The sequence below is a fragment of the Lissotriton vulgaris genome, chromosome 6, assembly GCF_964263255.1.
Source record: "Lissotriton vulgaris chromosome 6, aLisVul1.2, whole genome shotgun sequence".
In the NCBI taxonomy this organism is placed as follows: domain Eukaryota; kingdom Metazoa; phylum Chordata; class Amphibia; order Caudata; family Salamandridae; genus Lissotriton; species Lissotriton vulgaris.
The window spans coordinates 799375151-799393720 of record NC_141694.1 but is presented as its reverse complement, the minus strand read 5'-3'; the positions used below and the strand labels follow the sequence as shown (position 1 = coordinate 799393720).

The 18570-nt window shown below is 34.8% G+C and overlaps 1 protein-coding gene across 1 annotated transcript in view; it reads left to right on the top strand.

The window, feature by feature from the left end:
• Positions 1 to 18159, top strand: part of LOC147708021 (uncharacterized) — a 28863-nt gene extending 10704 nt beyond the window's left edge. The window contains exons 4-6 of the mRNA XM_086925696.1: positions 13299 to 13736; positions 16885 to 17100; positions 17899 to 18159. Of these exons, the coding sequence (XP_086781822.1) occupies positions 13299 to 13736; positions 16885 to 17100; positions 17899 to 18159 (915 nt within the window). The remainder of the gene's footprint in view (positions 1 to 13298; positions 13737 to 16884; positions 17101 to 17898) is intronic.
• The last annotated feature ends 411 nt before the right edge of the window (positions 18160 to 18570 follow it).

Sequence of the window (18570 nt, the reverse complement as noted above, 5' to 3'; positions counted from 1 at the left end):
CCCTCTTGCTCTCTTACCTTTTGCCCCTCTCTTCTTCTTGCATACCCTTTCCATCTCTCTCCTTTCTTTCTCTGCTCCTTATGTCGCTATCTTGTATTCCTTCTTTATTTCTCTTTATTTTGCCCACTCCATCTTACATTCACACTCTTGTGCTTTTCTTCATCTACCCTCTCTCACCTTCTTTCTTCCATCACAATCTGTTTCCTCCCGTTCTCTTTATCGCTCTCCTATATATCTCTCTCCTTTCTGCTCTCTCCTCCTTCTCCCTCTTGCCCCCTATTCCAAATGCTCTCTCTTTCCTTCTTGCTCCCACTCGATCATGCTTCTCTTTTTATCTCCCTCCTTTCTGCTCTTTTCTCTTTGCCATCAATCTCCCTCTTGCCCCCTCTTCCAACTGCTCCTTTACTTATTTCTTGCTCATGCCCTCCTTCCCACCCTCTCTTTACATCATGCATTTTCTCTCTCTCCCTTGCTCTCCCTTTTGCCCTCTCTCTTACTTTCACTTTCTATCTCCTTCCCTATCTTGTGCTACATTTCCATCTTGCACTCCTTCTCTTTCTTGCCCTCTGACTCCATTCTGCACTCTCTTCTCTTTTCTCTCTCCTTTTTGCTCTCTTTCTTCTCTCTCCTGCCCCCTATTCCATCTGCTCTCTCCTTCCTTCTTCCTCCCTCTCTATCATGATTCTTTTTTTATCTCCCTTCTGCTATTTTCCCTTTGCCATCACTCTCCCTCTTGCCCCCTCTTCCAACTGCTCCCTTCTTAATTCTTTCTTGCTCATGCACACCCTCCCTTTAACTCCTGCTTTCTCTCTCTTTCTTGCTCTTCCTTTTGCACTCTGTGACTTTCACTCTCTATCTCCTTCCCTATCTTGTGCTACATTTCCATCTTGCACTCCTTCTCTTTCTTGCCCTCTGACTCCATTCTGCACTCTCTTCTCTCTCCTTTTTGCTCTTTCTTCTCTCTCCTGCCCCCTATTCCATCTGCTCTCGCTCCTTCCTTCTTCCTCCCTCTCTATCATGATTCTTTTTTTATCTCCCTTCTGCTATTTTCCCTTTGCCATCACTCTCCCTCTTGCCCCCTCTTCCAACTGCTCCCTTCTTAATTCTTTCTTGCTCATGCACACCCTCCCTTTAACTCCTGCTTTCTCTCTCTTTCTTGCTCTTCCTTTTGCACTCTGTGACTTTCACTCTCTATCTCCTTCCCTATCTTGTTCTGCCTTTCCATCTTGCACTCCTTATATTTTTTGCCCTCTGCCTCCATTCTGCAGTCTTTTCCCCCTTTCTACGTTCTCTCTCATGATCTCCATTTATCTTGCATCCTCTCTACTTCCTTATCTATCATACTTCTATCTCCGGCACTCTCTTCCTCTTTCTTACTTATCTTTCTCTATCTTCTTTTCACCTCCTCTCTGCATACTCCGTTCTTTCTTTTGCACTCTCTCTTCCTTTTTTTAATTACTTCTTTATTCTTTCTTCTCTATATATCTCTCCTTTCTGCTCTCTTCCTTCTTCTTCCTGCCCCCTATTCCATCTGCTCTCTCCTTTCTTCTAGCTCCTTTTCTATCTATCATGCTTCTCTGTCCTGCACTCTCCTTTTTCTTTTCTTTTCCTCTTTCTAATACTCTCCGTGTTCCTCTTCCTCCCTATCTATCATTCTTCTCTCTATCTCCTTTATGCTTTCTTTTCTCTCTACCATCCCTCTCTCCTGCACCCTCTTCCATCTGCTCTCTCTCCCTCCCTCTTGCTCATGCCCTACTTCTTACTCTTCCTTTACCTTCTGCCTTCCTCCTCTTTCTTCTTACTCCTGCGTCTTATCTCCTTCCTGCCTTCACTCTCCATCTCTGTCCTCATCTTGTCTTCTCTTTCTATCTTGCACTCTTTGGCTCACTGTCTCAGTCTCCATGGTGCAAGGACCCCCATAGAGAGAGATGTAGATGGAGGGCAGTAAGAAGAGAGCAGTTGGAAGAGGGGGCAAGAGGAAGAGTGATGGCAAAGGGAAAAAAAAGCAGAAAGGAGAGGGAGATAAAGAATAAGGATAGATAAGGCAAGAGAGAGAGAGTATGCAGAGAGTGAGCAAGAGAAAAAACAGATAAAAAAGAGAAAGTTAAAAGGATAAAAGAGGGAGCAAGTGCAAGAGAAAAATAGTACATAGGGAGGAAGAGAAAAAAAAGACAAAAAGAAACGTAAGGGTAGAATGAAGTCAAAAATTCCTTTTCAAACTTAAAAAAAAATCCGGTCATTCAAAAGAGACAGTCATTTATTTGTTACAAAACACAACATCGCTTACCTGAAAGTAGTTACGCCAAGGAGGAGACCCAACACGGAAACACTAGAGAGAACAGCCCAAAAAATAAACATATTATAAGAATATAAACAAAATAGCCAAACACCTGTAAGAGAAATACTAATTACATTACAATTTAAAACGCGTACCTGAAATCCCTTGTGCCATGGAGACAGCGAGCCATGGATCCCAAGACAAAATGCCGACCGGAAATAGTTACTATCTTGCACTCTTTGTTTCCTATCTTCTCGCTCCATTGTACCCTTACTTTTCGTCTTCCCTCTCTCTTCCTCCCTCTCTTCCTCCCTATCTACTATTCTTCTCTCTTGCACATTCTCCCTGTTTTATCCCTTTAACTTTCTCTCTTTTCTATCTTTTATCTGTTTTTTCCTCTTGCTCACTCTCTGCATCCACTCTTTCTCTCCTTCCTTATCTATCATTATTCTCTTTATCTCCCTCTCCGCTTTTTTCCCCTTTGCCATCACTCTTCCTCTTGCCCACTCTTCCAACTGCTCTCTTCTTTACTGCACTCCATCTACATCTCTCTCTATGGGGGTCCTTGCACCATGGACACTGAGACAGCGAGCCAAAGATCTCAAGACAAAATGGCAACCAGAAATACTTGTCCAACCCTGCGGTCAAATACTGCAACAAAAGAAAAATAAATTTAGTCAAATTCGGAGCATTCAAAGTGACAGTATTATCAGCTTTACAAAACACAAAATTGCTTACCTGAAAGTCTTTACACCACTGAGCTGGGCCTCTTGCTCCTGCACCTTCTTCCATCCATTCCTCCTTCTTGCTCATGCCCTACATCCTACCCTCCCTTTTTCTCTCTCTCTCATGTCCTCTCTCCTTCCTGCCTTCACTCTCTATCTACGTCTCCATCTTGTCTTCACTTTCTATCTTGCACTTTTTACTTGCTATCTTCTCACTCCATTCTGCACTTACTTTTCTTCTTGCTTTCTAGCTCTCTTGATCTCTCTTATGTGTCTTCTCTCTTCATCAACACTTTCTAGCTACTTTGTGTGCTTTACACACATTTTTCCACTTCACTTTACAAAGTTAGTGTTAGCATCCCTATAAGGCTATATAGATATATAGATGATGTTAACTATAGTGTTTATTTAGGAACACTATGCCACAACTATGGAACACCCTGGACAAACGCAATGACTTATATTTACAACTAATTGTGTGAAAGTTTTATATGTTTGTCTGTTATTTCTTTTATAGGTGCACAAACACTCCGCAATTAGGAGTATTTTTGGAATGAGCAATTGCTCTTCCCCCTTTTTTTATGCACTAAATCCTTTTTTTGATATTTCCACTTTCACGCCCCCAGGTCAGGGTGGGCGATTAGAGAGTCCATACCGCCGGGGTATAATTCTGTCATTATAAATGCCTAAGTAAATGTAAACAACTGTAAAAGATGAAACATGTTGACTGACTAATTAGTATTTTAAATTAACAAATCCATTACCTTGGGCATTAAATTCAGACACATAACTCTTTCATTTGTGTACTAAGCATCAAGAATTATAGAATTGTACTTACACATTAGGCAGTTTTAATTATAAAACTCACAACATGCCTTTTTCACACAACCTGCTCCGCAGTCTTCTGGCGTCGTAGCACACCAAAGAGGCATTCGGCCTCTTTGGTGGGGCCCAATGATGAAGCATGACACTGACTAGGTCGGTGTGTGAAGGCTTTCTTTTCCACCTAAAGTGAGTGTGCAATTCCCCAGTTGCATCACTCAGTCTCTGTGGCAATTTCAGATTTATTTAACGTCTCTTCTCTTGTTTATTTAGATTTAACAGGGGATTAAGTGTTCCTTAATCTCACTACCTCTCCTATTGTTCTTTTGTACTTGCTTAAAATTACAAACAATGCATCTAATACACTCTTTACAACTTTTAATAAAATTCACATCGTGTAATTTACATTTCTATCTTTTTTTACCTTCCTTTCTACACCTCTATATCCTCTCTCTTCCTTATCATACTTCTCTCTTTTCCTTATCTTTCTCTTCATCTTTCCACTACTCTCAATATTGCCTATCCACCCCTCTTTATTAACATCTCTTCTTCCTGCCCTCCATCTCTCTCTATCTTGCTCACTTTATCCTCCTTACTACTATACTTTACTAGTTACTCTATACTACATACACTTCTAATACTCGATTTACGACTACTAATATGCTTCATCACTCAGTCCACACACATACTACACATACAACTTCTACACATAGTCTTAAAGTATGTACTACATATACACTTTGTACACACAATTTCTACACATATGCCTTTATACATATACGTTTGCCACTCATTACACATGCACTCTTTACACATGCACTCTTTACACATGCACTCTTTACACATGCACTCTTTACACATGCACTCTTTACACATGCACTCTTTACACATGCACTCTAGTCACAATGTTTCAAAAACTTATATCAACATACAATACAATACACTATATAGTATTAAATATAACTTACTGTATACACTATTTAATACTATTAATTAATTACAATTAAAAAACTTTTTGCTTAAATTTTTTAAATACTAACAATGATTAGGAGTATCGAGCCGCTTTTATTATATTAATATGTAAACTCAATATTAATGCTTGTTTCATTCTTCCTTAGATTGCCAATTGATTGAATAAGATCAGACATTCATAATTGTTTGACACAACATCAGTGAAAACATCATCACGGTAAAAGTATCTATTTTGCTTCTGTATTGACTTGTAAGTATAGAAATAGCAAGGAAAAAAATAAGACACATATATCAACACACACACACACATATATATATATATATATATATATATATATATATATATATATATATATATATATATATATATATATATATATATATATATATATTGTATATACTTATAATTAGGAAATATCATATAGAAGATTTCCATAGGTAACATTAATCTTAAGAAAAAAAATTAGTTAACAAAAAAGTAAAACTAATTGCTTTTTATTTTGCTACCAGCTCCAACTATAAAACAAGTCAAAAACAACAATAGAGTGGATTTAGAGAAAAAAAAAACTAGACCTAATCATATATATAATTAGTTATAAAAAAAAAATTATCTATATATTTATATACTTACCATTGAAAATTATTTCTTTTATAAAGACAATTGCTAATTGTTTGGAAATATATACAATTAGAAGTATGTTTTTTAAATAAGCTATCAACCTGTAACTTGGAATATATTTAACAGTAAAATAACTATATATATATACATATAAATATATACAAATATATATATATATATATATATACGCTAATAGTATAACTTATAGCTAGTACATCACTAAAATTGTAAAAAAGATACATCTAAAGCTGCTACCTAAAATACAAAGCAAAAAAATAGTGTTAAATTAATTGCCTTGGATTATAGTTAACTACAAAACAAATATAAATTAGCAATAGATATATATATATATAGATATATATATATATTATATAAGAGAGAGAGAACGAAAAAAGACTCGCGTATAACAAAAAAATCTAGCAATACTGTAGCGATATCAAATTATTTCATAAATTAGCTTAGCTAAGATGCAAATACTAGCAGCAGATTATCATCAAGGTCATGACAAATTTACATGCAATTCTAGAGGTTATCAATGCTTGCCAAATAGTACTTTTGCAATTATACACAACTATTACAAAGATGCACATACATGGACTAAAGAAGACTTGCATTACATTATGAAATTAGGTGATGCTTTATATATAGATATGCATTTACTTAATAGCGAACAACTTAGGCATCCAGATGAGTTACCAAATTTTATTGAACACAATACTACTATCTATTCTCTTAAACTTAAAGAACCTTATTATGGAGACATATTACAACAATGTGACCCTTCGTTTCCAAATCTCAACAAAATATTAAAACCTGCACTTGATTCCAACTCCGGTGTTATACTTTGCATGGAAATTTATGTTATTTCCATTTTTAAGAAAAATGATTCGTACTTTGTATTTGACTCACATAGTCGTGATAACACTGGAATGCCTCATCCAAATGGAACATGTATTACTATACAGTTCAGATTTGAAAAACTTCTAGAGTACATCACAAATCTGGCACACTATCTTAAGAAACCAAACATGAATTGTGTGCCGTATGAATTAACTCCAATACAAATAAGTACGATTACAAAAGAATCACTTCAAAAAGCAATGGTGCGTCATGAAAAAAATAAGAATGCAGTAGCACCGAAATTTTTTTATGTGTATTCTACTAAAGCTAGTGAAAAGTTTTTCACACAAGCATTTGAAATGCGTATAGAAAATGCCAAAACAATCATTCAGAGATGTCAATCTAAAAAAAATACTTTTTTGAATAAGGAACAGCCATTAGCATCTTTAGATAATACTCCTAGTACTAGTACGTATTCCTGTGCAATTCTCACTACAACAGGGCCTAATAATCTATCTAAAAACAACAGCAAGCAGATCAGCACAACACAATATACTAATACACCAGAAGAGACTACTCCTACTGACACATATGCAAGTATACTTAAGAAAACACTAAAGGGCAACACAGAAAGACAACATATTAATAGCACACACATAAATGTACAACAAACAATACCAGCAAGTAATTTAAATACCAACACATATTCTACTAATGTAATTAATAGCACACACATAAATGTACAACAAACAATATACACAAGTAATTTACATACAAACACATATTCAAGTGATTACTATAATACATATAAACTTATTACTGGAAGTAATGACAGTTTACTTCATGATAATATACACAATAGCACATTGCACAACAAGGAAAGTAGCACAAATAATACCAATATAGATTCAAATATTTTAACACAAACACCACAAGAAATTCCCTTTTTACATAACACACATCCACAGGAAAAAAATACACATAGTGATAAAAGTATTCACTATACACATTGTCTTCAAAATAGTATATTTGCTATTCTAAAGAACTACTGTAAACCAGCATATATTTGGGATAGTGTAGACTTGCACTGTATTATGAATCTTGGAGATGCTTTGTACACTGAAATGCACTCTGTTGATGAACAAGATTGTATGCAACCTCTAAAGTTACCAAATTACATAGTTAGCAATAACATAATCTATTCTACAAAGCTCAAAAAATGCTTTAGCGAAGAACTAACAAAATCAGCACAAACTTTACATAGTAAATTTATATCTGCATTAACTTCTACAATTAATTCACAAACTGGTGTATTGATCTCTATAGGTAGATATATAATTTCAGTCTTCAAAACTATACATACATACTCTCTATTTGATTCACATAGCCAAAATGAAAATGCAATACAACATCCTAATGGAACATGTATTGCTATCCAAATTGACTCTATTAATCTTATTATAGAATACATCCTAAAGTTAGGCAATAGAGAACAAATTACTAATTCTGAGAGTATTACTTTAGATTTAACTACAGTGAACATAACAACAATTAGCAAAAAAGGATTACACCAAACACAACGGAATCATAAACAAGGAAATGTAAAGTCTAGAAAAAGCATATATGTTCATACGACACATATATCTATAAATGCATTAGGGGAAATTCCTTCAAATAACTTACAAGTAGAAAATACAATAATAAACACACAAAACAGCAATAGTCAGGACAATAGACTGCATGTAACAGAAGACAGTTATTTAGCTTCACACATAGCTCTTAACAATACTGAGATAATAAACACATTAACAGCTGATGTTGAATCACTAATTCAACCAACCAATATAGAAATTCTAGAAATAAACAGTAATAGAAAAAGAAAACGGACACAAAACAAAGAGAATGAACCTAATCATAGACATATAGCAGGTCAAACAACAAATGATATAATTAGGATATTTCAGGAAGAAATACGATATGGACCTGAGTACACTTGCACTATTTGCAATCAACTATGGCATAAGCAAAGTCTTCAAAATACACACAGTATTAGTAAGAGAGCTAAATTCATAGAATGTAACATTAGCAAATACAGAACAAATGAGATATGCAAAACATGTTACACATATATATCTAAAGACAAAATACCTCCATGTTCAGTATATAATGGGATGACATTTCCTGATATCCCAGCAGTCTTACACTTGCATAACTTAGAAGAAAGATTAGTATGACCAAGAATACCTTTTTTACAAATTAGAACATTACCACGTGGATTCCAAAAATCTCTATCAGGTGCAGTAGTAAATGTCCCTGCAGACGTTATGACAACAGTAACTGTTTTACCAAGGCAAATTAATAATAACATGACAATTCCAATAAAATTAAAAAGGAAATTAAGTTATAAATCTTATACCCATTATGAAAATGTTAGACCAAACAAAGTTAAACGTGCAGCTTTATATTTAGCCACTACAAGCACTTTGTTTCAAGAATATGGAATCACTATTAATAAAGATTGGGATTATACAACACAAGATATACATTCTTGTGATGAGACTTCAGATACAAGTAATACGTCAGATTCCTCAGACAACATTCCAGCAGGAAATGTAGATACTATGTTAGATAATGAAACTATTACTACAGAAACAAATAATATTTTAAGTTTAGCACCTGCAGAATATAACACACCAAGAGGCCTGTATGAAGACAAAGATTCTGAATATTTGGCATTCCCAACTATATTTTGCGGAAAACGAAGGCCGACTAATGAAGAAAGGCATGTCCCAATACATTACAGCACAATCTGTCAATCAGAAGTAAGAAGTAATGATCTAAGAGTAGCAAAGTGTGTTACTAATCTTTTCTTTAAATTAAAAACATTACACATTAAACAATTACAGAGCAAAATATTTATATCTCTTAGGAAATACTTTAATAATGGAAACATTATAACTGCCAAAGACATAAAAAATTAAATTAGATACAATTTTACAGTATAATGAAGGATACAAAATACTTAAAACTATCCGTAGTTCACCACCATATTGGGAGCAATGCAAAAAAGACCTCTTTGCTATGATTAGACAATTAGGATTACCAACATTTTTTTTAACTTTATCTGCTGCAGAAACGAAATGGTATCACTTAATTAACATATTATTACGTACAGAAAAGAGACCAGAATGCACAAAAGAAGAATTTAAAAATATGTCATGGGAAACAAAATGCAAATTAATACAGCAAAATCCCATTACATGTGCAAGACATTTTGACTTCCAAGTTCGGAAATTATTTAATTCTATTTTATTGCATGAAAGTAATCCGATTGGCAAAATTATTGATTACTTTTATAGAGTGGAATTCCAACAACGGGGATCACCACATATACATGCTATAATATGGATAGAAAATGCTCCACTATATGAAACTTCTGATAGAAATGAAGTCACTACTTTCATAAATAAGTATGTTACATGTGCAAAAACACAAGAACCAGATATAGAGTCTTTACTACCTCTACAAAGACACGGCCATACCAAAAACTGCCGTATCAAACATAAAAGAACATGGAAATATCATTATCCCAGATATCCAATGCCTGAAACGTTTATACTAGAACCAATAGAGCTAGACAAAACAAATAACAAGCTCTTACAGCAAATTGAACTAATACAGCTAACTATAAACAGCCAAGAATGTTCAAATTATACTTTTGAACAGTTTTTACATTCAATGAACATAGATCTTAAACAATATACTTTATGTATACAATCTATTATACAAAAAAATACTATTTTCTTGAAAAGGACACCAGCTGAATGCTTTATAAATAACTACAATCCAACTATTTTGAAAGCATGGCAAGCAAACATAGATATACAATACATCTTAGATGCATATGCATGTGCTGTGTATATTGTTTCATACATTAGTAAATCACAGCGAGGAATGAGCAAATTAATTGCCCAAGCTGCTAAAGAAGTACATGCCAATCCAAGTATTAAAGAACAACTTAAGCATATAGGGAACAAATTCTTAAACTGTACAGAAATAAGTGCCCAAGAAGCAGCATATCTAATACTACAAATTCCTTTACGGAAAAGTTCAAGATCTTTTGTATTTATCAATACAAGTCCTAATGAAAAGCGTACATACTTATTAAAAGACATCGAAACTATCAATTCTTTACCAGATGAGTCTTGTAAAATACAATATGATAATATTATAGTGAGGTATAGTAAACGCCCTGTAAAATTAGAAACATGTACATTAGCTGACTATGCATCTATGTATAATGAAAAGAAAAAATGTAAAGGAAAAGAAGAAACAGGCCATGACAATTTCCTTATTGAAAATAACTTTCATAGCTCAGATGACGAAGAACTTGAGATAAATTTAGTAGACGAAACAAACTGCATAAAAAGAAAAAAAGCAAGAGTAATTCGCTATTGCAGATTTAACATCAAAAATGACTCAGAAAATTACTATAGAGAATTGCTCATGCTTTTTTACCCATGGCGAAATGAACATAATATAATTAATAACAAGGAAACTTATTATGAACGCTATCTAGAACTTAAAAATGCAGTTGATTCGAACCATAATAAATATAATAAACATAATAAACAACTAACAACTAATAGCAATGAAACTAGTATATTAGATACATTGCTACCACCAATAGATACAGAAGAAGATAACACCATATTCCATGAAGTGCAAAATAATGAAAACCCATTGTATGACCTGTCATTTGATTTAGGGATTAGAAGTACAAGTAGAGAAGAAGCACTAAGCAATAACATAATGCCAAAAGAACAATATGATAGTATAATGCAAAATCTAACAGCAGAACAACTTAACTTTATATATCATCATTTGCATTGGGTTAAAATAAAAGAAACACCATGCTACACATTTTGTACAGGTGGTGCAGGAGTAGGCAAAAGTTTCCTTATAACAGCACTTTACCAAACATTAGTACGTTATTACAATACAAAAGCAGGAGAAAACCCAGATAACATATATGTATTGCTTACAGCTCCAACTGGCAAAGCAGCACATAACATTCAAGGCCAAACACTACATAGTACTTTTAAAATACCTATTTCACAAACACTAACTCATAGACAGCTAACTCATGAGAATAGAAGCACACTACAAGGTCAGCTAATGCATCTTAAATTGCTAATAATTGATGAAATATCAATGGTAGGGGCTAATGTATTCAACTTTATACATAATAGATTGCAAGAGATAAAAATGTCTGATCTCCCTTTTGGCGGAATATCTATTTTAGCAATTGGAGACTTTTACCAATTGAAGCCAGTTTTTGACCCATACATATTTGACAACCCAAAACATTCATATAGGCCAGTAAGTACTAATTTATGGCAGACACATTTCAAGTTATTTGAGTTGACTAAAATAATGAGACAACAAAATGACTTGCCATTTGCTCAACTACTAAACAGATTAAGAGAAGGGAAACAAACAAATGAAGATATTATACAGATAAAAACACGAGAAATAGAGCCACCTGAAAACATTAGCAAAACGATCCCTTACATTATGGGAACTAACAATGAAGTCAATAGCATAAATAATGCAGTTTTATTAGAACATATAACCCATTACCCAGTTTACACAGCTACAGCAATAGATACAGTTGCAGCAGACTTAAGTGAAGCAGTAAAAAAAAGAAATACTCCAACAGTTGCCCACAGATTCTACTAAAACAATGAGCCTGCCATCAATATTACATATTGCATTGCAATTAAGATATGATTTAACTAACAATATAAATGTCAATGATGGTTTAACAAATGGTGCAACAGGTATAGTAGAATTTGTAGAAACTATCAATAACAGCCCAAATGTAATTTGGATTAATTTTGATAAAGAAACAGTAGGCAAATTAACAAGACAAGAAAACAAACACATATATCACAGTAATATTTTGCCTCATTGGACACCCATTCATGCTATTACACGGCATTTCCAATATACACAGAAATTTATAACTATTATACGCAAACAATTCCCATTGCGACAATCATCTGCAAGAACTATACATAGAACACAAGGAGAAACAATTGAGCCCATTTACATTCACTTTAACAACAGTAAAGTACATCATCTGCATTATGTAGCTTTAAGCAGAGCTAAATCTTTAGACAACATATACATTAGAAACTTTCAGCAAGACAAAATAGCTGTACATCCAAAAGTGCATGAAGAAATGACACGTTTAAGAACACACATGCAATTACAAATATCAGTACCACAATTAGATAGCTATAGACAACAGTGTAATATAATTGTCCATAACATACGGTCCTTGCAAAGAAATTACACTGCTATTAAATCAGACAAAAATATCATGAACAGTGATATTATATGCCTCACTGAAATCAACACAACTAGAAAAGCAGGTAAGAATACGTTCTTAATAGAACAATATCACCTAGTATTATTTGATAAATTTCACAACCAGCACACAAAGCATGGTATTGCCATTTACTACAAAAAAAACATGCTTTTATCCCCAATATATCAAACACAACACGAAATTGACTTTTTATTTTTCACTCAGCATCTTAATGATTCTGAATACTTATTTATTATACTGTACAAACCACCACATGTACTTTTGCGGACATTATTACAAGTTTTAAGTAGCATAATTAACTTGTATCCAAATTCGAAATATGTCATCATGGGAGACTTCAATATAGATTTAACACAAATGTCACCAAACAGAACTTTGCTATTAGAATATATGCTGCAGCAATTTCAATGCCAGCAAAAAATACAACAATACACAACAGACTACAATTCTACACTAGATCACATCTATACTAATGACAACATCATGCACTACGGTACATTAGAATCATATTATAGTGATCACAAAGCATTATGGGTGGCAGTTTAAAATGCAACCACTTCATTAACATGCTATTTTATTACAGGTAATAGCAAAAGGGGAAAAATTTATGCTCAGAATGTGTACTAACATTTTCTCTCATTTCAGATGATTTCCATACAAGACCTCAAAAAAATGAAACATGAAGACAACAAACCGTACCAAAAAACAATCCGAGCCAACGTAATAAAATGTTCGACAAAAACAAACTATACAAATGCTAAACAAGAGAACAAAGTCATGTATCATCTAGCTCTAGCTGATGAAAGTAGTTGCATTAAAGCAACGTGCTACAATGAGCCATTTTACCAGCAAACTAAAGAAGGACAAGCTATTATGATTCGCAATTTCTTAGCCAAAAACAATGTGATTATCATCACGAAACAAACAAAACTATCACGCATGATGCCCTTATCTATACCTCAAGAAATAATACAGGAGGCAGAATATATCCTACAACCCCCTGCTCCACCAATATCACCGATAAAAACAGTTAAAGCAGCTTCACTACGCTCATTAATGAGCATTTCTGGGACTATTGCTGAGGTAAGCTTATAAAAAGAAAAAAAATTATCACACACACCCTTTTACACGCACACTATATACCAAAAACTCTTGCACACAATACTTACCCCTTTGACAGACTCTCACTCTTTGACAGACTCTCTCTCTTTGACAGACTCTCTCTCTTTGACAGACTCTCTCTTTGACAGACTCTCTCTCTTTGACAGACTCTCTCTCTTTGACAGACTCTCTCTCTTTGACAGACTCTCTCTCTTTGACAGACTCTCTTTCTTTGACAGACTCTCTCTCTTTGACAGACTCTCTTTCTTTGACAGACTCTCTTTCTTTGACAGACTCTCTCTCTTTGACAGACTCTCTCTCTCTTTCACAGACTCTCTCTCTCTTTGACAGACTCTCTCTCTCTTTGACAGACTCTCTCTCTCTCTTTGACAGACTCTCTCTCTCTTTGACAGACTCTCTCTCTCTTTGACAGACTCTCTCTCTCTTTGACAGACTCTCTCTCTCTTTGACAGACTCTCTCTCTCTTTGACAGACTCTCTCTCTTTGACAGACTCTCTCTTACTAACTCTCTCTCTTTGACAGACTCTCTCTCTTTGACAGACTCTCTCTTACTAACTCTCTTTGACAGACTCTCTCTCTTTGACAGACTCTCTCTCTTTGACTCTCTCTTTGACTCTCTCTTTGACTCTCTCTTTGACTCTCTCTTTGACTCTCTCTTTGACTCTCTCTTTGACTCTCTCTCTTTGACAGACTCTCTCTCTCTTTGACAGACTCTCTCTCTTTGACAGACTTTCTCTCTCTTTGACAGACTCTTTGACAGACTCTTTGACAGACTCTTTGACAGACTCTTTGACAGACTCTCTTTGACAGACTCTCTCTTTGACAGACTCTCTCTCTTTGACAGACTCTCTCTCTTTGACAGACTCTCTTTGACAGACTCTCTCTCTTTGACAGACTCTCTCTCTTTGACAGACTCTCTCTCTTTGACAGACTCTCTCTCCAGACTCTCTCTCTCTTTGACAGACTCTCTCTCTCTTTGACAGACTCTCTCTCTCTTTGACAGACTCTCTGTCTCTTTGACAGACTCTCTCTCTCTTTGACAGACTCTCTCTCTCTTTGACAGACTCTCTCTCTTTGACAGACTCTCTCTTTCTTTGACAGACTCTCTCTTTCTTTGACAGACTCTCTCTTTGTTTGACAGACTCTCTTTGACTATCTCTCTCTGACTCTCTCTTTGACTCACTCTCTCTCTTTGACAGACTCTCTTTGACTCACTCTCTCTCTTTGACAGACTCTCTTTGACAGACTCTCTCTCCTTGACAGACTCTCTCTTTGACAGACTCTCTCTCTTTGACAGACTCTCTCTCTTTGACAGACTCTCTCTCTTTGACAGACTCTCTCTCTTTGACAGACTCTCTCTTTGACAGACTCTCTCTCTCTTTGACAGACTCTCTCTCTCTTTGACAGACTCTCTCTCTCTTTGACAGACTCTCTCTCTCTTTGACAGACTCTCTCTCTCTCTTTGACAGACTCTCTCTCTCTTTGACAGACTCTCTCTCTTTGACAGACTCTCTCTTACTAACTCTCTCTCTTTGACAGACTCTCTCTCTTTGACAGACTCTCTCTTACTAACTCTCTTTGACAGACTCTCTCTCTTTGACAAACTCTCTCTCTTTGACTCTCTCTTTGACTCTCTCTTTGACTCTCTCTTTGACTCTCTCTTTGACTCTCTCTTTGACTCTCTGTCTTTGACAGACTCTCTCTCTCTTTGACAGACTCTCTCTCTTTGACAGACTTTCTCTCTCTTTGACAGACTCTTTGACAGACTCTTTGACAGACTCTTTGACAGACTCTTTGACAGACTCTTTGACAGACTCTTTGACAGACTCTCTTTGACAGACTCTCTCTTTGACAGACTCTCTCTCTTTGACAGACTCTCTCTCTTTGACAGACTCTCTCTCTTTGACAGACTCTCTTTGACAGACTCTCTCTCTTTGACAGACTCTCTCTCTCTTTGACAAACTCTCTCTCTCTTTGACAGACTCTCTCTCTCTTTGACAGACTCTCTCACTCTTTGACAGACTCTCTCTCTCTTTGACAGACTCTCTCTCTCTTTGACAGACTCTCTCTCTCTTTGACAGACTCTCTCTCTCTTTGACAGACTCTCTCTCTCTTTGACAGACTCTCTCTCTCTTTGACAGACTCTCTCTCTCTTTGACAGACTCTCTCTCTCTCTTTGACAGACTCTCTCTCTCTTTGACAGACTCTCTCTCTTTGACAGACTCTCTCTCTTTGACAGACTCTCTCTTTCTTTGACAGACTCTCTCTTTCTTTGACAGACTCTCTTTGACTATCTCTCTTTGACTCTCTCTTTGACTCACTCTCTCTCTTTGACAGACTCTCTTTGACTCACTCTCTCTCTTTGACAGACTCTCTTTGACAGACTCTCTCTCTTTGACAGACTCTCTCTTTGACAGACTCTCTCTCTTTGACAGACTCTCTCTCTTTGACAGACTCTCTCTCTTTGACAGACTCTCTCTCTTTGACAGACTCTCTCTCTTTGACAGACTCTCTCTTTGACAGACTCTCTCTCTCTTTGACAGACTCTCTCTCTCTTTGACAGACTCTCTCTCTGACAGACTCTCTCTCTCTTTGACAGACTCTCTCTTTCTTTGACAGACTCTCTCTCTTTCACTATCTCTCTTTGACAGACTCTCTCTCTTTGACAGACTCTCTCTCTTTGACAGACTCTCTTTGACAGACTCTCTCTCTTTGACAGACTGTCTCTCTTTGACAGACTGTCTCTCTTTGACAGACTGTCTCTTTGACAGACTCTCTCTCTTTGACAGACTCTCTCTCTTTGACAGACTCTCTCTCTCTTTGACAGACTCTCTCTCTTTGACAGACTCTCTCTCTCTTTGACAGACTCTCTCTCTTTGACAGACTCTCTCTCTCTTTGACAGACTCTCTTTCACAGACTCTCATAAAAAACACTTTTGTACACACTCTTGAGCACACTATTTCGCACACTCACACACTTTCACACACACTCTTTAACACACACATTCTGCTACAACACGCTCACACCCACTCTTTAACACCCACACTCTTACACACCAACACTGTAACATAATAAACAAATTTCTATTACCAATTTTTTGTCTTACAGGAAGAAGAAACAAAAACAATTGTTATTGCTGGACAAGATACAAAACTTAAATCAATAACTGTGAAAGATACAACGGACTCAGTAAAAATAACTCTTTGGAGAGATGCCACAGACTTTCCCATAGAAATTGGATCCTACATAAAGATGACGCACCTGACAGTGCATGAATTTAACAGCAATAAAATGTTAAACACAACAAGAAATACACAATTTCAAGTAAGTACAAATTATGAAAATATTAATAACTTGCTCTACTACTCAATCTATACTATCTACTTTTTAAAACACCATCAAACTCTATATTCACTAATTACAATTCACTCAAACTCTCTCTTCTAATACTCTCTATCTAAATCGATTAAGCTATACTATGTATTCTACTAATCACTACTATAAAACTCACTAATACTCTCCACTAATAAATCTACTACTCAATCTTAACTACTCTCTCTTTATTACTCACACCATAAAAAACACTATTACAGAAAAATAACATTCACTATTTCAAAATAACTTACTAATAATGCCCAACTATCACTTACAAATATAACTTTAATACTAACACTTAAATACACAATTTTTGGTAGTTTTCAAATACACTTTATACTACTACGCCAATAACTTCAATACTCCAAAAATAATTAACAATGCACTCAAAATCATACACACTCTACTAATAACTCAGTCTACTCACACTGCACTATTAACTATAATCACTATTTACAATACTATTCTAAAACACAAAACTAGTACCTACTACTCACTATTTATTAAAACGTATTTTTACTAAAGTAGCTATAACATTACAAAACAGTCTCTAATCCTCTATTATACACACTATATTATACCTTTCACTATATTTACTCACATCTATCCTTTCTTAAACTATCTTCACTACTTATTAACATTATTTAAGCCTGCATATAACAAGAAATTTTTCCGTAGGTCAACACAAGAAAAGAAATAAAAGAACTTCATAAATATGAAATTAACTAAATTCTTTTTCCTTCACAGAAAATACAACCACCAGAAGAAGAAATAAATATGACTATATATGGGCTAGAAACTGCGAATCAGGAACACAGTACACTAAATGTACATATTGATAATGCCGAAAATTTACAATCTGTAGAAATAAATAACAATATTCTACTGGACTTCTTCAATATACCACCGGACATTGACGACATTCAAGAAGCTCTAATGCCAAACTTGCCAAAAAATGCAAATGTAATATTTCAAAATGGATACATACTAAAAATACATGAGTTGTAAAAAACAACACAATACTTTACTGTAAATAAAAGTACAAAAAGAAGATATTCAAATTATGTTTCTGTAAAAAGGCTAAAAATACAGTATTTTAATTAAAGTTTAATTTGCTTTCAAACAATAATACTAAATATATTTACTTAAATAAAATTTTTAAAGCTTTTTATCTTGTCTTTGCATTATTATTTACAGAGTACATAAGATATGTTAATGGACAATTTTACTTTAAAAAGACTACAACAAATGCAATAATTCTATATTCTATAACAAATTGAGCAAAATGCAAAAATGTTACTGTGCACACTTTTTTTTTTTTACAGAAGCTACACCACATGCACTCATTCGATGTTCTGTAGCAAATTCATCTGTCTTATACCTTGTGAAAAAATGGTAACATAAAAACATATCCAACGT